Source organism: Acanthochromis polyacanthus, chromosome 22 (genome assembly GCF_021347895.1).
Source record: "Acanthochromis polyacanthus isolate Apoly-LR-REF ecotype Palm Island chromosome 22, KAUST_Apoly_ChrSc, whole genome shotgun sequence".
Classification (NCBI taxonomy): Eukaryota; Metazoa; Chordata; class Actinopteri; family Pomacentridae; genus Acanthochromis; species Acanthochromis polyacanthus.
Genome location: NC_067134.1, coordinates 9,974,102 through 9,997,719, shown reverse-complemented (window position 1 = coordinate 9,997,719; position 23,618 = coordinate 9,974,102). Strand labels below are relative to the sequence as shown.

At 42.2% G+C, this 23,618-nt stretch overlaps 1 protein-coding gene and 1 long non-coding RNA gene across 41 annotated transcripts in view; one reads left to right on the top strand and one right to left on the bottom strand.

Annotated features, from left to right (window-relative positions):
• LOC127532133 (zinc finger protein 665-like) overlaps positions 1-23,618 on the bottom strand; it is a 123,124-nt gene that overhangs the window by 22,572 nt on the left and 76,934 nt on the right. For 30 of the 40 annotated variants that reach the window (XR_007939394.1, XR_007939395.1, XR_007939393.1 and 27 more), the window contains one exon: positions 300-2,330. The exons of 3 other annotated variants lie outside the window; for them this stretch is intronic. Coding sequence is in view for 34 of the 37 variants with exons in the window: in XM_051943100.1 (XP_051799060.1) it covers positions 300-2,330 (2,031 nt within the window). In the remaining 3 variants the exon portion in view is untranslated. Of the gene's footprint in view, positions 1-299; positions 2,331-6,903; positions 8,179-23,618 lie in introns of all 40 variants that reach the window. 7 more of the 40 variants (XM_051943102.1, XM_051943118.1, XM_051943121.1 and 4 more) reach the window with 4 other exon arrangements.
• The window catches only part of LOC127532141 (uncharacterized), a 40,733-nt gene that overhangs the window by 3,363 nt on the left and 13,752 nt on the right, over positions 1-23,618 (top strand). The window lies entirely within an intron of this gene.

Genomic DNA, 23,618 nt, shown 5'->3' with positions numbered 1-23,618 from the left:
AAGCAACTGATGAGTTAAGCTGGGTTTATATTCGTTAAATATCCAACATCCCAGTAGAATATTTAACACTGATGTGATGTCTCTTTAACATTATGTGGTGAGAACGAGTTTGTGTTGGTGCTGATGCTCATCATATCAGAATTACCAATCTTACCTACATCCCCAGATTAACCTGGACAAAATTTCTGTGTCTACACTGGCCACAGTCGTTCAAAACAGCATCACACTAAATTTCACGATATCCAAAATATCCAATGCAGAATAGTGTGTACACTGTTGCTGAGACAACCTTTACATACCTTACTGTGATGTTGACTGAATGCTTTCTTTCTGGTGTGGATCAGCTGGTGTTGTTCTAGGGAACCCAAAGTTCTAAAAGTCTTAATACACTCGTCACATCTGTAGGGTCTGTCCCCAGCGTGGTCATGTTGGTGAGCGACTCCAGTGTTGTTGAAGCCTTTCCCCTTCTGGTCACAGCGGTACGGTTTAACCCTGGTGTGGGTAACTGTATGAGCTTTTAAATCTGAGAACCTTCCAAATAGTTTGCCACAGTGATCACATATGCACACGTCATGTCCAGTGTGAATGCGTTGGTGATATTTTAGGCTCTCTTGGCGCTTGAAAGTTTTTTCACAGTAGTCACAGTGGTACAGCTGTCTACCAGAATGGGGGCATTGATGGATCAATAACTGTTCATGTTGAGTAACGGTTTTCACACTCTGATCACAGTGGAATGGTTCACCTCCACTGTGGATGACTTGGTGTACTATTAAATTCCTCTTGAAAGTAAAACTCTTCCCACATTGATCACAGCTGAATGGTCTAACTCCACTGTGAATAAGTTGATGGCCTGTTAAATGACCTTTGGTAGTAAAAGTCTTCTCACACTGATCACAGCTGAATGCTCTAACTCCACTGTGAATGAGTTGATGTTTTGTTAGACTACTCTTGGTTGTAAATGTCTTCCCACACTGATCACAGCTGAATGGTCCAACTCCACTGTGAATTAGTTGATGGCTTGTTAATTGAGCCTTGGTCTTAAATGTCTTCTCACACTTATCACACCGGAATGGTCTAACCCCACTGTGAATGAGTTGATGGATTCTTAGGCTGGACATCTGAGTAAAACTCTTCTCACACTGATCACAGCTGAATGGTCTAACCCCACTGTGAATGAGTTGATGGATTCTTAGGCTGGACATCTGAGTAAAAGTCTTCCCACACTGATCACAGCTGAATGGTCTAACCCCACTGTGAATGAGTTGATGGTTTGTTAAACGAGCCTTGGTCTTAAATGTCTTCTCACACTTATCACAGCGGAATGGTCTAACTCCACTGTGAATGAGTTGATGGTTTGTTAAACGAGCCTTGGTCTTAAATGTCTTCTCACACTGATCACAGTGGAATGGTCCAACTCCACTGTGAATGAGTTGATGGTTTGTTAAACGAGCCTTGGTCTTAAATGTCTTCTCACACTTATCACAGCTGAATGGTCTAACTCCACTGTGAATGAGTTGATGGCTTGTTAAATGAGTCTTGAGCTTAAATGTCTTCTCACACTGATCACAGCTGAATGCTCTAACTCCACTGTGAATAAGTTGATGTCTTGTTACACTACTCTTGCAAGTAAATGTCTTCCCACACTTATCACAGCTGAATGGTCCAACTCCACTGTGAATTAGTTGATGGCTTGTTAATTGAGCCTTGGTCTTAAATGTCTTCTCACACTGATCACAGCTGAATGGTCTAACCCCACTGTGAATGAGTTGATGGTTTGTTAGACTACTCTTGCAAGTAAATGTCTTCCCACACTGATCACAGCTGAATGGTCCAACTCCACTGTGAATGAGTTGATGGCTTGTTAAATGAGTCTTGAGCTTAAATGTCTTCTCACACTGATCACAGCTGAATGCTCTAACTCCACTGTGAATGAGTTGATGGATTCTTAGGCTGGACATCTGAGTAAAACTCTTCTCACACTTATCACAGCTGAATGGTCTAACTCCACTGTGAATGAGTTGATGGCTTGTTAAATGAGTCTTGAGCTTAAATGTCTTCTCACACTGATCACAGCTGAATGCTCTAACTCCACTGTGAATGAGTTGATGTCTTGTTAGACTACTCTTGAAAGTAAATGTCTTCTTACACTGATCACAGCTGAACAGTTTGTCTGCAGTATGAATACGTTTGTGAATTCTTAGCTTTGTTGCTGTGATAAAAGTCTTGCCGCATTGCTCACAACTGAGTGATTCATCTCTGTTTGTTGTTGGGGAACCGTTGTTTTCCTCTGCAGATTCCTGATGTCTCACTCCATTGCTGCTTTCATGTTTCTGTAGCAACAGACAAAGACACAAACAGAGGCAGTGACTTAAATGCAACTGTGAAAGAAAAAAAGCACTCAGAAAGCGCAGTACTTGGCCAAGACTGCTCAGTTGTCGGATCATTTCCGACAGATGAAATTTTTAATAAAAATTTACTTTGGGCTGAACACAGGCATGTGTTGTGCATGTGCACATTGTGTACAGATACTGAATCGCATAACAGAAATGTAAATGTAGTGAGCAGCAGGAATTGATGGGACTTGGGCACCCTCACAATTTAATCAACTGCAAAGTAAATATTCACAAATATTTCCTCTCATTTTCACTGTATTACTGATAAATACTTGCACAATAAATTCAGAAACTATGTTTTCAATTCACATTTCATTGTTCAGCAGTTGACACAACAAGAAAGGCTCTCAGAGAACACAGTACTCCACCAGGGATGCTCAGTTGACGTATAATTTCCAACGGATGAAATCTGTAATAAAAATGACCTTGTGCTGAGCACAGGCATGTGTCTGTTTGGTTAGCTGATTGTTACCTTGATCTGTTTGTTTGGTCTGTTGTTTGCTTGGTCTGTTGGCTTGTTTTGGTTGGATGGTTGTTTCCTTGATCTGGTTTTTTGTTTGTTCGGTCGGTCGGTCGGTCGGTTGTTTGGTTGGTTGGTCTGGTCTGTTGTTTGGTTCGCTGGTTGTTTCCTTGATCTGTTTTTTTGTTTGTTCGGTCGGTCGGTCGGTCGTTTGGTTGGTTGGTCTGGTCTGTTGTTTGGTTCACTGGTTGTTTTCTTGATCTGTTTGTTTTGTTTGGTTGGATGGTCGGTCGAATGGTTGGTCATTTGGCCTGTTGTTTGGTTCGTTGGTTGTTTCTTTAATCTGTTAGTTTTGTTTGGTCGGTCGGTCTGTTGGTTAGTCAGTCGGTCTGTTGTTTGGTTGGTCTGGTCTGTTGCTTGGTTAGTTGGTTGTTTGCTTGATCCGTTTGTTTTTTGGTTGTTTTGTCAGTCAGTTGTTTGACTGGTTGGTCTGGTCTGTTGTTTGGTGAGTTGGTTGTTTGCTTGATCTGTTTGTTTTATTTGGTTGGTTGGTCGGTCAGTTGGTTCATTGGTTGATTTGTCTGTTGGCTTGTTTTGGTTTGTTGATTGTTTGCTTTATTTGTTTGGTTGATCGATTGGTCTGTTGTTTGGCTGGTTGTTTGTTAGACCATTCGATATACTGTACTAAAATTTTGTGCTAAAGAACCAGTGGATGTGGATTTAAATGAAGCAATCAAAGGAAAATGTAATTAATGAGAATTAATGACCAAGACAACACTTAATAGTGGGTAAGCTACAATTTTATTTTTTATAAAACAAAGTAAGCTCATACCAGGATTTACAGCCTGCTCTCTACAGCAGTGCACCAAAGCATAAAGAGAAAGTCAAACCAAAGAACCTTCTTCACTGGACTTCAGAGTCTCCACATGTCTTCTGCTGAACTCTAGTCCAGATATAAGAAGAACTTTTCTCAACAGTCTTTCGCTTTGTCTCCCATGAAGCTTTGACTGGTGAAAAACAGACAACAGTTGCTGTATCAACTGTCTCTCCCATTTCAGCTGCTAAAACTTGGAGATCGTTCAGAGGAGTATTAGGTGTCTTGGTGACCTCTCTCACTTCTATCGCCCTTGGTCACTCATTCTTTACTGGATTAAAAGCAATAACAGGGGAAAAACTTCTAAGTGGGGTGAATACTCTTTACAGGCACTGCACTTGCTGACCCTTTATTTTTACTTTGTAGTAGAAATTAAGGAAACCTCGTCAGAAAATAGAAATTGAGACGTGATTAAAACATGATCAATCAAGTGCGACATTAACAAAGACACTAAACAAGAGATTACACCTGAATTCTGTGGAGCCTGATCTCAAGGACTAAGTACGTGGACGACTTCAGGAACTTGGACTAAACCCAGCATAGGGCAATCTTCTTGGCAGGCGTTCAGTTTGTGGCCAGTGTGCATATCTGTGCCGCTGTGATTGGGAAAAAACCCCCAGAAAAACACAGCGTAAGTTAGTTTCCTGCAGCATTGAAGAACTGATGCCTTGCCTGAAATACAGAGCACCACTACTGACATCTGAAGACACTTTGACCTGTTGTAATTTAACATTCAGTTGTCTGAGCTTCCAGAAAGATTAACAATCAAAGAGAAAGAAAATGGCTGCAGGAGTTTAAACTAGGGATGCCTCCATAAAGCACTTTTGGCTCACGATCCAAGGTGAGTCATGAAATACTTAGCATCTGCTGATAACGTATCCCTCCATAATACACACATAAGCTATTCAGTCCCTCCAAGATTTCGCGGGCGTTTTTCATGATTGTTGCGGCTGAAAATGCCTGAATTCACTGCAGCTTTTGTAAAAAATTGCAATAAAAGTTGCGATGTTTTTAGCTTGTTTGTTGAGATAAAATTGCGGGAGATAAGTGAAAATTGCTAAAAAGCTGTATTTTTTCCAGCTTGTAGAACATGTTTCAACACTGTCATTGACAATATTTATTCCCAAATTAATTATTTAACGTTCCAACCCATTTCCACAAAAGCTGGCACACCACGGTGGGACATTAGCAGCAGCCAGATATTGGTTTAATATGATGTACCTAACTATGCAAGGGACGACAGGAATTGATGGGACTCAGAAACACCCCCACAATTTAATCAGTTGTTCTTTGTGTCATTTCCGATACGTCCACAGTGATAGATTTGTTGGCCGCTGAGGTAGCGTTCATTTGTTGCCATGGTTACCGTGCTGCTATCAGACGCCGTGCCGCTATGAATCCTTAACAAATCTGTGGATCCAAACTTTAAGCCGTATCACTCCCGAAGTCTAATCATTTGGTCCTTGTGTCATTTCTGACCGACCCTGAAAATTTCATTTAAATCCCTGAATCCGTTTTTGAGTGATGTTGGTAACAGAAGAAGGATTCACACACGCTGATCGTCACATAACTCCGGCGTGTTCTTTGGGGGAATAATTTAATCTCATTTACCTTCATTCTTTCAGTGCTCTAACAGATCTGGATGCAACAGTTTCCATCATGGTGATTTGTCTGGTCTGCTGTTCGCTCATTTCAGCCTTTCTAATATGTTCCGTGTTTAAAAAAAAAAAAGAGTATCAATCAATTTTGTTTTTCTTTTTTGTATTCCACCACAATATTGCACGGCTGTAAAACAGTTTAGCTCCACTTTGCTGAAGAACATCAGTGAATTAATTGTTTATCACGGTCTTCAGCAGTAATTTTTGTTGGTAAATGAGAGACATTAGTATCGCATGTCGGCATCTTCAAACCAGAAACAAGGAAGTGAATTCGGTGATGTACGTGTTTTACGCTTGGACTGGGAGCTGCTATGATTGATGGAACTCACGGGAGGCGAGCCAAAATTGCAGGAAAGTTGTGGTGATTGGAAAAAATTGCAAGGCCGTGCAAAATTGGCAGAGATTGGTGGATTTCGCGTGAATTTGCGCGATCACAACATCGCAAATTCCGAGAGGGACTGGCTATTGTAGATGAGCTGCAGTACCTAGTTGCACCACAGGGTGGAGCTTCTTGCCAGACCCTCAAGATTGTTCTGTGTGTGGACAGCACAAAGCATTGTGGAACCTCAGCTAATAAAGGAGCACTTTGACAGAGACTTATATGAGGCTAACTGACATGAGGCCAACAAGCAACTGATGAGTTAAAGGGGAACTTCGTTTTTTTTCCAACCTGGGGTCTGTTTTCATTTGTCATTTCAGACCTGTGAGTGATGGAGAAATGAAGTTTCGACATAGCTCCAGTATTTAGCCAGGCAGGCAGCTTAGCAGCTCAGCTAGCGAAAAGTATGGGGCAACTACCCCCCCGCGAGAAAGCAAATCTCGTTCCGAAATCTCACGAAATCGCGCAATAGCTCACGCCAAAACACCGGTGGGGGAAACAGCTATCGCGAGATTTCGGAACGAGATTTGCTTTCTAGCATCCTGAGATTTGGATACAGACCACAACAAAGAGCGATCGCCAGGTAATGTGGAGGTTTTCGTTCACTTCTCATCTCTAGAATGTTGTGGGACACTCGTTGAGACTATCCGAGCCGGTCAGTGTGGGAAAAAAAACATGTTAGGGCGGATTTTGAAGCGGGGGGGTAGTTGCCCCATACTTTTCGCTAGCTGAGCTGCTAAGCTGCCTGCCTGGCTAAATACTGGAGCTATGTTGAAAATTCATTTCTCCATCACTCACAGGTATGAAATGACACATGAAAACAGACTCCAGGATGAAAAAAAAGAAGTTCCCCTTTAAGCTGGGTGTATATTCGTTAAATATCCAACATCCCAGTAGAATATTTAACACTGATGTGATGTCTTTTCAACATTATGTGGTGAGAACGAGTTTGTGTTGGTGCTGATGCTGATCATATCAGAATTATCAATCTTACCTACATCCCCAGATTAACCTGGACAAAATTTCTTTGTCTCCATTGGCCACAGTTGTTCAAAACAGCATCACACTAAATTTCACAATATCCAAACTATACAATGCAGAATAGTGTGTACACTGTTGCTGAGACAACCTTTACATACCTTACTGTGATGTTGACTGAATGCTTTCTTTCTGGTGTGGATCAGCTGGTGTTGTTCTAGGGAACTCAAAGTTCTAAAAGTCTTAATACACTCGTCACATCTGTAGGGTCTGTCCCCAGTGTGGTCACGTTGGTGAGCAACTCCAGTGTTGTTGAAGCCTTTCCCCTTCTGGTCACGGCGGTACGGTTTAACCCTGGTGTGGGTAACTGTATGAGCTTTTAAATTTGAGAAACTTCCAAACAGTTTGCCACAGTGATCACACATCCACACATCATGTCCAGTGTGGATGCGTTGGTGATATTTTAGGCTCTCTTGGCGCTTGAAAGTTTTTTCACAGTAGTCACAGTGGTACAGCTGTCTACCAGAATGGGGGCATTGATGGATCAATGACTGTTCATGTCGAGTAACGGTTTTCACACTCTGATCACAGTTGAATGGTTCACCTCCACTGTGGACGACTTGGTGTGCTGTTAAATTTCTCTTGGCAGTAAAAGTCTTCCCACACTGATCACAGCTGAATGGTCTAACTCCACTGTGAATGAGTTGATGGAGTCTTAGGCTGGTCATCTGAGTAAAACTCTTCCCACACTGATCACAGCTGAATGCTCTAACTCCACTGTGAATGAGTTGATGGCGTCTTAGGGCATCCATCCGAGGAAAAGCCTTCCCACACTGATCACAGCTGAATGCTCTAACTCCACTGTGAATGAGTTGATGGCTTGTTAGATTACCCTTGAAAGTAAAAGTCTTCCCACACTGATCACAGCTGAATGGTCTAACCCGACTGTGAATGAGTTGATGGAGTCTTAGGCTGGACATCTGAGTAAAACTCTTCCCACACTGATCACAACTGAATGGTCTAACTCCACTGTGAATAAGTTGATGGGTTGTTAAATTAGTCTTGGTCTTAAATGTCTTCTCACACTGATCACAGCTGAATGGTCTAACTCCACTGTGAATGAGTTGATGGAGTCTTAGGCCGGACATCTGAGTAAAACTCTTCTCACACTGATCACAACTGAATGCTCTAACTCCACTGTGAATGAGTTGATGTCTTGTTAGATTACTCTTGGAAGTAAAAGCCTTCCCACACTGATCACAGCTGAAAGGTTTGCCTACAGTATGAATGCGTTTGTGAATTCTTAGCTTTGTTGCTGTGATAAAAGTCTTGCCGCATTGCTCACAACTGAGTGATTCATCTCTGTTTGTTGTTGGGGAACCGTTGTTTTCCTCTGCAGATTCCTGATGTCTCACTCCATTGCTGCTTTCATGTTTCTGTAGCAACAGACAAAGACACAAACAGAGGCAGTGACTTAAATGCAACTGTGGAACAAGAAAAGCACTCAGAAAGCGCAGTACTTGGCCAAGACTGCTCAGTCGTCGGATCATTTCCGACAGATGAAATTTTTAATAAAAATTTACTTTGGGCTGAACACAGGCGTGTGTTGTGCATGTTTACATTGTGTACAGATACTGAATCGCATGATGTAAATGTAGCGAGCAACAGGAATTGATGGAACTCGGGCACCCTCACAATTTAATCAACTGCCTTCCGACGGATAATTCCCGAAAAGCGCCGCGGTCCATTTTGTTGGCGTGTTGGCGAGGCGAATGTTAGGATCGGTTCCTATAGGAACACCCGACGGGGGACACATCGGGCGAAATCACAAGACGAACACTGTTCACGCAACATCGTCTGACGCGGGGTGGGGCCGAATATTCGGATCTCAAAATTAATATCCGGATACCATCATCACAACCAGATATCTGGATATTTGGGTCCAGCCCTAAAGATCGCATCACTCTCTTTCGTTATTCTGGTATTTAGCAAACGGAGATCATTTTGGCAATCCTAAATGACCTAAAACCTAAAACAGGAGAAGCGTCATTTGATTTGATGTCAGACATTGCTAAAAAAAACAAACAATGTTTTCGTGTCATTTTATACAGTGTAAGTAAACTTCTGGTTTCAACTGTCTGAATTTCTGGAGAAGGAAAAAGGCCTGCAAACTTACATTGCCCAGAAGTATTATTCTCTACCAGAGAAAACACTGATCCTTTCCTTCCTGAACACCTGGCTTGAAAAACAAGACTTTTCCTGAGTTACTTATTGTTATGACGGATTCTTGAGATGTTTTTGAGGAACCACACAGGAAACAATGAAGACTCATATCTCAAAAAATATTCACTTAAGAATATTTAGTGAGCACTGGATAATCAACAATGCATGCATGCAGATTCTCCTTTGATCTAGCTCACAACAGTTATCTCAGTAAAGCCCTGCATGCAGCTCCTCACAAAGATGAGAATGCCTGTCGTAACACGATACAGAAGTTTTTAAACGGAGATCTGCGAATATCTGATTGGCCTAAGTTAAGGAAGTTCTGCCAGATGTCTTCTGTCTTCATCCTGTAATCAGAGTACTTGTGTGTGTGTGTGTGTGTGTGTGTGTGTGTGTGTGTGTGTGTGTGTGTGTGTGTGTGTGTGTGTGTGTGTGTGTGTGTGTGTGTGTACTTGTTTCTGCTATTCCGGTGGGGACTTTGACCTGACTATTTGCTATAAAGGTGGGGACTTGTCTTATGGTGGGGACCTAAAATGAGGTCCCCACGGGTGGCAACACCGTTTTCTTGGCCATATTGTTGTTAATAAAAAATGTAAAAGTGCAAAAACGTTTGTTTAGGGTTAGGCATTGATTTGGTGATGGTTAAGGTTAGGGTTAGGGTATGGGTTAGGAGTTAAATATGAATGGGAGTCAATGGTAAGTCCCCACCGATATAGAAAAACAAACATGTGTGTGTGTGTGTGTGTGTGTGTGTGTGTGTGTGTGTGTGTGTGTGTGTGTGTGTGTGAGTTTTAGGTTACAAGGTAACTTAGGTGTGGTTTCTTGTGAAAGGATGAGCTTCTCTGTCTGTCTGTGCTCAGACTTTAAGTTTTTATCTGTCAGTTCTTTTGCAATGTTTTAACAGTTTCCTTTTAAGAAATCTCACAATTTGATTCTTTAAGCGTTGCCCTTTGTGCATGATTCTTTTCTTGACCTCTCATTACCTCTTATGCATACATGTGCTTCTGCAGGTACACCGAGCCAATTTTTCTCTGAAATAAAGCAACTTCAATCTTTTATGAATCAAACTGTTTGTTCCATGTCCATTTCTGTAAGCGACGCCTCACAGGTGTGTTTGTTATCTTGAGATCTTCACTGCAGCGGAACGCTATTTTTGTGGTTAATGTGGTGTCTTAAATGTCTGAGCTGTCTCCTCTGTTTTTTGGGTGTGAGAGGTCAAAGCTGTGGTAACACATCATGAGCACACAAGTAACAAAGTTTATAAGAAATAACACAATAATACAGTTTAACTATTGTCGGTCAGTATAGCCTTCTTTAACCCTTGCCTCAGGTTAAATCAGGACCAGCTCTCCGTTTAAAGGGTTAGATTCTATCTGCCTATTAGTATTCCACCTAACAGGTTTCAGCAGAATAATTAAGCTGGTGTCGAGGAATACTCGCCTAGGTCCTAACTGTCTTCTTCCAAACGTCTTACCCCTCTTACTCCAATAAATACTCTCTTACTAAGCAGCCCTCCTAAGTAGTAGAATTGATTTATTGACCACGTTTGTTAACGACAGCTTTCCTCTTAAAACTGTGGCACTTGTTGATATTCCTAGGTTCGTTTTAGAGGTTTGGATAACTAACCCCAGGGGTAATGTTTAAATAACTAGTTGGATTAAAGTAACCTTTAAGAACCATTAGATTTAATGCACACAATCAACTTAACTTTTTACCACTATGCAGAATAGGTGAATCATAATCATTTCATTAGACTTCTCTTTAAATGCAATATAGCGTTTTATTAAGCAATTATTAGCAGGGGCACAGCATTAATTCATGATTAAACAATTTAATTATTTCTGATTATTTCTAACTTAACTAAATTAAACTAAGCTGAGCGTACCTAAGAATCTTCTCTAATTAGTAAATTTAGGAGAGAGAGCGGACAGCCAGGCCTTAGCTGCCACGCCCGGTCTCGACCTGCATCTGGTTGAACTCCTCCGTGGACCAGCAGACTCGGTACGAAGTCTTCTTTGTGGGCAGAGGGTGTTCTTCATAGGCAGGGGGAGTGGAGAGGTCCCGATAGCCAATCGTTGGTCTGGCAGTTATCTTTAGTAGCAGCTGGAACACAAGTGCGGGCGTCTCAGCGGTCTTCTCAGTCGGATGGTGGTGGTGGAAAGCCCCCGTCTCATCAGGCTGTGGTGGGTCACTGGGTCCTCCAGCCCCTGGAGTGGAGCAGCCCTCTGCTGCTGCCTCCTGCGCCTCTCTGGATGCCATGGGTGCTTGCCTCTCTTCATCTCTTTGGAAAACTGCAGACCTCTCAGGACTCTCCTTTCAGCAGAGTGTGGTCCTCGCTTGTTGAACAAAGTCAGAAAAAGACTTTGCCTCCAACAATGTTCTCAGCGAACTCTGGAGCCTAAGTCCCGCGTTGTCTTCATGTCTCTTGGGCAAAAGGGTCCGGTGAAGATTCTTCAGAACTCTGGCGATGCTCCCCGGCAGCTCCGGCGAGCAGCATCTCCCCCCTCCAGGGGAGAACTCCCAATTCAGTGTCTGTGTCTCTGGGTTTTATACCCTAGCTCGACTTCAGCTTAGCACATACACATTTTCACACACAATTCTAACTAATAGGTACGCCCAGGTAATTAATTCATAGGTTTAAGACACAACCTTCTTCCTATCACGCATACATCATTCTTTCCATCTTTTCTGTTAACACATCCACTTGTTACACACACTTCAGTTGTCATGACAATGTAGGCCTGAGCCCATCCTGTCATCCTGTGGAAACTCCAAGTTCCTCATTTCTGAGGAGACTTCTGCTTTTCCCATCCTGTCTGCATACAGCTCAGAACAGCACAGATTACTTCAAGTCAAAACTCACTCAGTTACACTGAATCACTTCTTTAAATCATTTTTCTTAGCATGATCAAATAACTTATTTTAAATCATTCTCTTCTATAGCAATCATCATTTCAGAATATATATCAGCCTATTAAAATCATTCTTGCATCAAGCATAAGCATAATCATGTGGTTAACTTATATAGTTTCTCATTTTAACTTTTCATTGGTTTGCTTAAAGCTTTTATTTAGGTGGTGGTTGCTCCTGGGATCTCAAATAACTAGGCCCCACTTGACACTATGTTATGGGAAGTTGTGGTTAAATGCGATTATATGAAGATTATATGAATAAGAACCAGCTTAGTAATATAGTTTGATTATGATGAGTTGCGATTAAAGGTGATTATATGCTGATCAATTGGGTTATGATTGATCGAAATAACTAAATAGAACATAATAGAATATTGATTAAATGTGAAATAAGAAAATATTTCCCACATTATCTACATCACCATGAAACACATTCACATAATGTTTTAATAGCAGTTAATTTGACATTAAACAAAAGATAAACAGCTTCCTCGCTGTCCACCATTTTATCCTCTGTTGAGCTGCCTCTGCAGAGCTTCATCTCTCCAGCCAACGTTACCTGGCTTTGCTTGGATCATCGATCCAACTGGAGGAACTTTAGAAATTCCAAATCAGAAATTAATGATGATCATACTACAGTGATGTTTCTCACGTTTTGTGAAGAATCCATTTTTCCTCCGTTGTTGAGCTCAGACAAAATGGGTGACAACGTTCCTCTGCTCCTCCGTCAGACTCTCCTCCTCCTGTCAATCACCTGTGACATCAAACACATCTTCATTAGGATACCACCATAGACTGTATATAAAGATGGACGTAGCGTCTGGCTCCAAACATGAAACCAACACACAAGTGCCAAAAACACCTAGGGCTGGGTGATATGACGATAGATATCGTCTGGACGATAGAAAATGTCTATTATTTCATGTGAAGATCTATCATTTATATCGCAGTGTCGCAAAACACGCTTTACGGCAGTATTTTACGTCACCGACGTGCCTTACGTCAAGCCCAGGCACGCGGTCATAGACTGGTGTTGCCAACTTAGCGACTTTCTCGCTAAATCTAGCGACTTCCAAAGCGTCCTAGTGACTTTTTTTTGTCAAAAGCGACTAGCGACAAACGGGCTGCACAGCGGTGTAGTGGTTAGTACTTTCGCCTTGCAGCAAGAACATCCCCGGTTCAAATCCCGGCCTGGGCCTGGGATCTTTCTGCATGGAGTTTGCATGTTCTCCCTGTGCATGCGTGGGTTTTCTCCGGGTACTCCGGCTTCCTCCCACAGTCCAAAAATATGCTGAGGTTAATTGAGTACTCTAAATTGCCCGTAGGTGTGAATGTGAGTGTGATTGTGTGTCTGTATATGTAGAACTGTGACAGACTGGTGACCTGTCCAGGGTGTCCCCTGCCTTCACCCGAGTCAGCTGGGATAGACTCCAGCACCCCCGCGACCCTAGTGAGGATAAAGCGGTGTGTATGGATGGATGGATGGATGGACTAGCGACAAATCTGCCATTTTGGAAACTGACAGGAAAACTCGGGTCAGGTGCTGCTGTGAGCTCCTGCCCGTCCCAAAACACAGGCTGTCACTCCAGTAACCCCGCAGCAGTCCCAGTGTCTGATAAGAGGAGACGCACGCACATCACTCCGCGGCCAGACGGCAGATCAATCGCGCATGTGCAAAGTCACTACAGATCCCATCCAGACTTACGGAGCGGGATATAAATGAAAATGTTTCTTCACTGTCATACTAAAATAAACCACAGCATTTAGCCTCTAGTTCAAAAACATATTTAAGGTGTTTTATACTCACTTTTTGGTCTCTTCCACAACGTTATTCCTCTCTCCTACAATGTTGATTACAATTACATGCAAACTGGGAAATATGGAAATTAGGAGATGACGTCATTTAGCGACTTCTAGCGACTTTTAGGACAGCCAATACCTACTTACGCGGCTAAAACAAACAGCTATGGAGGAAGACGGTGGACTCAACTCAGAAGAACAATTTAAACAACAAGATGACGAACAACCAGCTCAAACTGACGAGCTTGTACCTAAAAGAGGGGGAACTTCTGTCATATGGCGGTGGTTTGGATTTAAAAAGACCGACAAGGATCAGACTATCTTACTTTGTTAGGTATGCCGCTGCTATATCGTGATGTATATCGTATCGGGATATAAAATAAGCTATATCGGGATATAAAATTTTGGTCATATCGCCCAGCCCTAATCACACCGTCCGCTAGGGTTGGCTCCAAAAAGCTCTGGCTCCATAGACCCCAATTCATCACAGGAAAAAATAGAATTTGATAGACTGCTTTTCTACAGCTCATGATTTGTTTTCGTTAGTTTTCATGGTCAAAATGAGAGCTCAGGTGGCCGAACTTAAAATAAATCAATATTGAATTTTTTATAGAGCGTTGAAGTTTTGCGAGGTCAAGGGGCGTGGCTACTTGACTGACAATCCAGTCTGGAATAATTGACAGATCCTATGGAGGAGGCAGCCGAGATTCTGTTTCCCTCGTTTGGATTTAATTCTGATCAAATAACTGTTGGTTTATTTATCGGTGGAACATCAGAACCTTTTCCACTGTCCGCCGGTCTAGCCTTCCTTACCCCTTAACTCAGGGCAATTCTAGACTCTATCTGCCTATTAGAATTTCACCGAATAGGATTCAGCAGAATGATTAAGCTGAGGTCGAGGAATTCTCGCCTCGGTTCTTACCGCCTTACATTCAAACGTCTTACCCCTCTTATCTCGATAAATACTCTCTTACTAAGCAGCCCTCTTTGTCGTAGAGTTGATTTATCGCGGCACCTTTCCTCTTATGACTGCTTCCACTTAGTGATATTCCGAGGTTCGTTTTAGAGGTTTGGAACGCTAACCTTAGGGGTAATGTTTGATGAAGTCCTTGGACCAAGCAACCTTTAAGAACCATTAGATCTGATGCACACAATAAACTTAACTTTTTACCAGTATGAGGAGTAGGTGAATCTTAAGAAATCCATAAATCTTCTCTTTAAATCATAAGGTTTAGACACAGTTTTATCCATTTAACACATACACCAGTTACACAGTAATCATGATTTTAAGCACATACACAGATTACACATACATTTGGATGAGGAAATCATAGCCATATTTGAAATTAGACCCGAACACAGCCGGTCACTCTGGAATTCCCCAAACTTCCCCAGTGATGTCTTCATGCATGATTCTGCTTTTTTCTGCACGTACACAGCGCAAGAGATTACTTCAGTTCAAAACACATTCAGTTATAGATAATCACTTCTTTTGATCATTCTTTCCTAGTCTAAACATATAGAAAGTCATTTTAATCATTATTCCATCAAATCAACAGTCTAGAGTTTATACTTCAGTAAGCATAATCATATGGTTAACTTATGTTTTGTCATTAGATCTTTATTTATCTGCGTAGAACCTCTGTTACCTTAAGGCCTGGTTGCTTCTGGGACCTCAACATTTGTACTCCACTTGACACCACAAACAGTTTTTCTGCCTGTTGGCTTGTTTTAACCAGTTTTGGACCTTCGGCTGATTCTACCAGCAGACACTGAAAGGACTCTGATTGTTCGGTAAGAGTTTATTTTCTTATCGGTGCCGCTTTTCATGCACTTTAATGTCAGATATAATGTGTGCCATGCATTCCACATGTTGGTGGAGTTTATATCTGTGTGCGTTGACCAGAGAAGAACAGTACATATTAGCTTTAACATTAGTGATGTTTACCGAGCTAGCTGCTCAGTCGTAGCCTGATTAAAGCTAACGTAGCATTAAGCTAGTCATGTTTGCAGAGCTTAAAGTGAGAAAAAATCCTGAGCCTAAACTTCTAAGATACAATCTATAGTGTGAATAAACGTATTTAAATGTGTTTTAAAACTCACTAAAACACAATATATATGAGATTCTATTAATTCAGAGCAAAAATGAGGTCATCTGGTGGAAATGATGCCCATTATGAACCCACTATTTTATTGTTGCTCAAATGTAAAACCTTACTTGGCCAAAACTTAAAGCATTTTATAAAGTGCCTCAAGTCAGATTTTTTGTGTTGATGTTTCAATACCACATCACTATAACTGCAAAGATTTATTTTTGTCTAAAGGGGAAAAACCATGAAAATCAAGTACATGTATTATTAATAACTTTTAATAATTTGTATCTCTTCAGTAGATTTAACAAGAACTCAAAACACCAACCACAACAAAACTGCTACAAAACTATGCTGCTTTCCTTCATAAGGCACAATTTTTACTTACAACATTATCTCAAGTGTCAGTCTCAAGAGAATATTAAGTGCTTGGAGAATACTGTTTGAAAAAGTCATTTCTTTTTTCTTTTTTGCTTTGTTTGTGAATTTTCTGAACATTTTCTTTTTAACATGTTGTTCAAAATGTTGTTTGTTGAAATAAACTGCAAAACACAGACAACAGAATTAACTTGTTTAATATTCTCGTTCCGAAATCGCGCGAAAGCTCGCAAAATCGCGCAATTGGATTGGCCGGTTTTGGAACGAGATTTGGTTTCTGGCGTCCTGAGATTTGGATACAGACCACAACAAAGAGCGATCGCCAGGTAATGTGGAGGTTTTCGTTCACTTCTCATCTCTAGTATGTTGTGGGACACTCATTGAGACTATCCGAGCCGGTCAGTGTGGGGCAAAAGCACGTTAGGGCGGACTTTGACGTGGGGGGGCCAGCTGCCCCATACTTTTCGCTAGCTGAGCTGCTAAGCTGCCTGCCTGGCTAAATACTGGAGCTATGTCGAAAATTCATTTCTCCATCACTCACATGTATGAAATTACATATGGAAACAGACCCCAGGTTGAAAAAAAACGAAGTTCCCCTTTAATCTGTTTCCTAGTTCAACCGTCAGAGCAGCAGGAGACGCATTAACTGCTTCCTATAAACATTATAAAAGTACTCTGATGATAATGTTGAAGTTCAAGTAGACTAAAAAATATATATTTTGCAGGTAAATTATGAGCACCATCTCAGTTCACTGAGAAAATGATCATTTTAGATTAAATCTCCAAGAGGCTTTAATGTAACTGAAGCTGATCAGTCTGTGCGCTGAAAGTCTTGAGCTCTCATTGAACTGACCTCAGCTCCCACACAAAGAAAGACACCAAACCATAAACTGGTTGAAGACAGTTCACGAAGCTGTGGGGGAAAATGTAGAGAGGTTGTGAGCGTGAACCTACCAGAAGATGTGTGAGAAGTTCTTGTCCCTCCAGATGCCGAAGAAGACCTCGAAGCGGACGGACTGTGTTTGCTGGAAGCGGCTCAGCAGCAGCTCACAGTCCGTCTTCACCCGTTTCCGGCACAAATCCACGTCCACATGGGTCAGTCAGGACAGACCCATAAACCATAGACTGTATATAAAGATGGACGTGGCACCCGTGACTAGTGATGGTCCTCTGATACCCGAGGCTTCAACACATGCGCGGTAGCTCATGAAGCAATCGTATCGAGCCACTGTGCCGACGCTTGATTTGGTCATGTGACTCGTGACGTTTGAATCACGTCAGTGACGTTTGAAGCACTCAACTGCTTCGAATCACCCGATTGGTTCGGTTTGTTTTGTGAATCACTTGGCGGGACTGAGTGTGTTCCGGGATAGGAGATCCCAGAGTGTCGTTTATTTGACTGACTTTCCGCAGAGTTGGTTGGTTTTTTTGCTACCGTTCGTTGCTTTGACAGTTAGTAGTGTATAGCTAGATAGCTAGCTAGCTAGCTAGATAGCTAGCTAGCTAGATAGATAGATAGATAGATAGATCTGCAGCAGGAGCCAATCAGGATAAGGTCCTGTGTATGGCATAATTTCCATTTGCTGCCTGATATCAAGGTAACTACGACTGTTAAAAAAACGATGGCCATAACATCAGAGGACTGGGAACTGATTTGCACCAAAGCCCACACTCAATCAATCAATACCTGATTTAAATTGCTATAATACAAATGGTTGTTGAGAACATATACTACACCACTTAAATTAAATTAACAGCAACATCCCAGATTTATGTGTTAAATGTAATGAGGCAAACGGAACTTTATACCATTGTATGTGGGATTGCCCAAAGGTTAAAAAAAATTCTGGGGGAAGACTTAACAAACAATAGAGAATATTATTTCTAAAAATATTACAATGAACCCTGCTCACTTTATTTTGGGACTTTATCCAAGGTGACATAAGTACACCAAGAGTGAGCGTATAATAATAGATTCAAGCCTCCTGCATTCAAAAACATTACAACATTTTTTTGGAAAAAACTTGCATACCAAGATTAGTAGACTGGGTGAGGCAGATGTTAATAACCTTTCCTCTAGAAAGAGTGACACATGTACGAAAAGGGAGACAGGATTTGTTTGAGAAAGCGTGGGGACCCTTTATTGCTTTTTTGAAATCCATGAATTTAACAGATGAAAGTGATGAGGTGGAATGAACAGCTGTGATGTAAACCTCGTGGAACTGCCAGAATGAGAGGAATGACAGGATTACCAGCTGTTCTGTATTTATGCATTTGCATGTATGAGAACATGTTAATTTCATTTTTTCTTTTTTCCCATCTTTTTCTCTTCATTTCCTTATTTTATGAGGATCTGTTTAACGTGCAAGTACCACATTATGGTTAAAAATATTTGCATAACTGAGTAAGTCTTGTAAGGTATACTGCAATGCATATATGTACCTGCATACAAAAACTGTTAATACATTGTTAAAAAAAATCATATCCTGTTACACAAGCACACCCTCTTTACCAATTAACCCAAGACATACTTTGCCAAAATCCATAATATAATCTGTATTTGCACCAGCCTCATGTGAAAATTGCATCAGTCTGTACTTATAGAGCACATCTCATGAATGTAGCAGCACCGTTTAAATGTTTCATAACACAGAATATCAGTGAAGAGTATATAGGGTTACAGACAGACATGGCAGATAAGAAACAGGCTCTTCAGTAGTTATTGTCATTATTATTGTTATGTATGTACATAAATAGGTGTCATACCCCTTTATACCTCTAGTTGGCAACAGTTGTTGAGTTGGGTCGTTTTGTTAAAATAAAAGAAGAATGGCACTCAGGAGTAAGTGTCAGCAGCCAAGTTTGTGTCTCCGTCGCTCTGTGTGTAATGCAAAACGGGGTTGCATATGGACACTAAAGAGAGCAACATAATATAAATTGGCGACGAGGTGTGTAGTTCAACCTGTTTCTCATTCGGCGGTGCAAGAGAGAGTCCGGCATTAGTGAAGTTTGGACGGAGACGTACACCCACGTGATGGTGGCTACGCCTAAGCTAATGTGTTAGCGAGAATGAGCTCACCTTCCGGAGACGGAGCGGAATCTTCGGTGAGTGTGACCCAAGACGGACGCATAATGGCTGGTGTGATCGGTCATATGGATGTTTTTGACGAGTCCGGTGAACAGTGGACGACGTACATCGAACGTTTTGAACATTACGTGTTGGCTAATGACATCCGGGATGCTAAGAAGGTGTCCGTGCTGTTCAGTGTGATGGGGCCAAAGACGTATGGACTACTCCGTAGTTTGGTAGCTCCTGTGAAGCCGGGTGATATGAGATACGAGGAGATTGTGGCAGCGCTTCAAGCCCATTTTGCCCCGAAGCCGCTGGTTATAGCTGAAAGGTTCCGGTTCCACAAACGTAATCAGGAGGAAGGAGAAACTGTGGCGCAGTATGTCGCGGTGCTTAAAAGACTTTCGGAGCATTGTGACTTTGGGGTTTACTTGGAGGACGCCCTCAGAGACCGTTTTGTGTGCGGATTAAAATGTGAAACGGTTCAAAAGCGTCTTTTAACAGAGAGAGACCTCACGTTTCAGAAAGCCATGGAGTTTGCTGTGTCAGCAGAGATCGCAGCGCGTGATGTACAGCAGTTAAGCAACTCCCTAAAAGTAAACGCCGTGCTGGCCCAGAGAGGGGAACGTTGTCGCAGGTGCGGGAAAACTAATCATACTGATGATGACTGCTGGTATAAAGACAAGGAATGCTATCAGTGTGGAAGGAAAGGCCACACAAAGCAAAGGTGCAAAAGTAAAGTCAAAGGCAACAGAGACAGAGAGTATAAACACAAGAAGGAAAAGTCAGAAATGAAAGGAGATATCAAACGCAATGTCAAAGATAAAAAGAAAAGAATTCATCATGTGGAGGCAAACGAAGGTGAAAGTGATGAAACTAATTCACAGACTGACAGTGATTTGGGACTATATTCAGTGTCTCAAAAAGGGAAATATTCACGAATTTCTCTAAAGCCCGTAATCAATGGAAGAAAAATGGAAATGGAATTAGACACAGGGGCTGCTGTGTCATTGCTTCCTTGGGAAGAGTATAAAAGACATTGGAGCCACATTCCCTTAAAGCCCACTGATACCATGCTAAAGACATACACGGGAGAGTCACTGGCACCAGAAGGAGTCATTAAAGTGCAAGTGGAGTTAAATAAACAGAGTACTGTTTTGCCATTGTATGTGGTGAAAGTTGATGCTCCTCCATTATTTGGTAGAGAATGGTTGAGAGTTATTAAACTAAACTGGAGAGATTTAAAGACTGTTTATGCCATTGAGCAAAGAAAAGTGGACAATTTGGAGACGGTGTTAAGGAGACACACAGCTGTTTTCTCTAAAATGTTAGGCACAATGAAAGGTGTTAAAGCCAAATTGACCCTGAAACCAGACAGTGCACCAAAATTCTGCCCTCCAAGAAATGTGCCCTATGCTCTTCGACCACGGGTTGAGACTGAACTGAAACGTTTAACTGAGCTAGGAGTAATCTCATCAGTGGCACACAGTGAATGGGCTACACCAGTGGTGCCTGTTAACAAAAAGGATGGTACAGTAAGACTTTGCGGGGATTTTAAAGTCACCATTAACCCTGCGCTATGTGTGGACAAGTATCCAATTCCCCGCATTGAAGATTTGTTTGCTTCGTTAGCAGGAGGTCAACACTTCAGTAAGCTAGATCTATCCAATGCTTACCTACAAATGGAAGTTGAAGAGAGCTCCAAGAAACTACTGACAATATCTACTCAAAAAGGACTGTTTCAATTCAATCGCTTACCTTTTGGAGTAGCGTCATCCCCCGCCTTATTTCAGAAGGCGATGGACCAAGTGCTCCTTGGACTACCACATACTCATTGTTATTTGGACGATATCTTAGTCAGTGGTCCAGACAAACAGACACATCTAAAAACCCTGGATGCAGTCTTGTGCAGGCTAGAGGGGTACGGCTTGCATCTAAAAAAAGAGAAATGTCTGTTTTTCCAAGAGTCGGTGGAATATTTGGGACATATCATTGACGCATCAGGACTCCACAAATCACCAGAGAAAGTACGGGCCATAGTGGAAGCACCTGCACCATGTGATGTCAGCCAACTACGCTCTTTTCTAGGGATGTTGAACTATTATGGACGTTTCATCCCTGACTTAGCCACTGTCCTGCAGCCACTGAACAAGTTGCTTAATAAAGAGAAGAAATGGCAGTGGACGTCAGATTGTGAGTCAGCGTTCAAGAAAGCTAAGGCACTCTTGACATCTCAAGAGGTACTCACACATTACAATCCAGAGCTCCCCCTACGGTTGGCTTGTGATGCTTCACCCTATGGAGTCGGTGCTGTACTGTCACATGTCATGCCTGGTGGTGAAGAAAAGCCTATAGCTTATGCATCTCGAACTCTCAGTAAAGCAGAAAGAAACTACGCTCAGATTGAGAGAGAGGCGTTAGCGATTGTGTTTGGAGTACGCAAGTTTCATCAATACCTTTATGGTAATAAGTTCACTCTACTCACAGACCATCGCCCGCTAACAACCATTTTGAGTCCTGTGAAAAGCACACCATCGATGGCTGCAGCTCGCATGCAGCGTTGGTCACTTCTACTGGCAGCGCACAACTACACCATTCAGTACAGGAAAGGTACGTTACACGCCAATGCTGATGGTTTGTCCAGGCTGCCGCTCCCTCATGTTCTTATTGAGAAACCAGGGGCAGTAGATCTGTTCTACACTTCGCAGTTGGATACTGTACCCATCAGTCACACTAAAATTAGGCGTGGCACCCAGTCTGACTCTACTTTATCTCGAGTCATGGAAATGGTGTCAACTGGACGTTTCCTCGCAGCTAAAGATGTAGGCGAAGAACTGTCACCTTACATCCTTCGCCGCAATGATCTCACTATACAACAAGGATGTCTCATGTGGGGTGTCAGAGTGATTGTCCCACCAAAGTTTCGCCCACATGTTCTGGAGGAACTGCACTCTGCCCACCCAGGTGTAGTAAGGATGAAGAGTTTAGCTCGCAGTTATGTGTGGTGGCCTGGCATAGACGCTGAAATCGAGCTTCAAGCAAAATCCTGCCACACATGTCAGCGTGTGCAAAAAGACCCTGGACGAGCACCATTACACCCATGGATGTGGCCATCTAGCCCATGGGAGAGAATACATGTGGACTTTGCTGGTCCATTTGAAGGACATATGTATATGGTTGCTGTGGATGCACATTCTAAATGGCCTGAGGTACACATCATGGACAGTACCACAGCCAGTAAGACTATTCAAGTGCTAAGAGGTCTGTTTAGTCGCTATGGTATTCCACATGTTCTTGTCAGCGACAACGGACCCCAGTTCTGTTCTGAAGAATTTGACACATTCCTGAAGTCCAATGGAGTCAAACACATTCGCTCAGCTCCCTATCATCCCGCCTCCAATGGATTAGCTGAACGCTTTGTGCAGACGTTCAAGCATGCATTAAAATCTTCCAGAGGGACGTCATCAGTGCAACAACGGCTGGACGAGTTTCTTTTGACATATCGCAACACCCCCCACGCTACAACAAAGGAAACGCCAGCGATGTTGTTTATCGGACGCAAACTGCGTTCCCGATTGGACTTTTTGAAGCCTAATGTTGTTGAAGCGGTTCATCAGTCACAGGATGCTCAACAGCGACGCCGCCTACAACACGCTAAGGACAGACAGTTTGATGTTGGAGAGTCTGTCCTGGTCCGTGATTATAGGAAGGGGGAGGATAAGTGGACACAAGGTGTAGTGATAGAGAGGACTGGACCAGTGTCGTACGCTGTGAATGTTGGAACTCCAGGAGTATGGAAACGTCATGTCGATCAGATGCTAACTCGCCCCGAGTTAGTGTCACAACAGACTGCAGTGAACATGTCTGTAAGCCCTGCGTTGTTTCCTCAAAGCGAAAGTCTCACCAATGTTCACATTAGTGCATCGCAAAGCAAAGAGGACACTGATCAAGCTCCTGAGATAACAGCTCCACCTAAAACACAACAACCAGCTGAAACACCACCCAAAGAACATTCTTATGTTACAGAGACTGTAAGGCGCTATCCTGTGAGAGTTACTAAACCTCCAGTACGTTACAGAGAGCAGTAAGAATGCTTAAAGGAATTTTTCCTGAGTAATCTTTGAGTTCTAAAGAAAAACACTATTGATGTTGGTTCACCATATAAAAAAAATAATAACAGGTAATGTATTGACCGCATAGCTTGGCGGGAAGGAGATGTTATGTATGTACATAAATAGGTGTCATACCCCTTTATACCTCTAGTTGGCAACAGTTGTTGAGTTGGGTCGTTTTGTTAAAATAAAAGAAGAATGGCACTCAGGAGTAAGTGTCAGCAGCCAAGTTTGTGTCTCCGTCGCTCTGTGTGTAATGCAAAACGGGGTTGCATATGGACACTAAAGAGA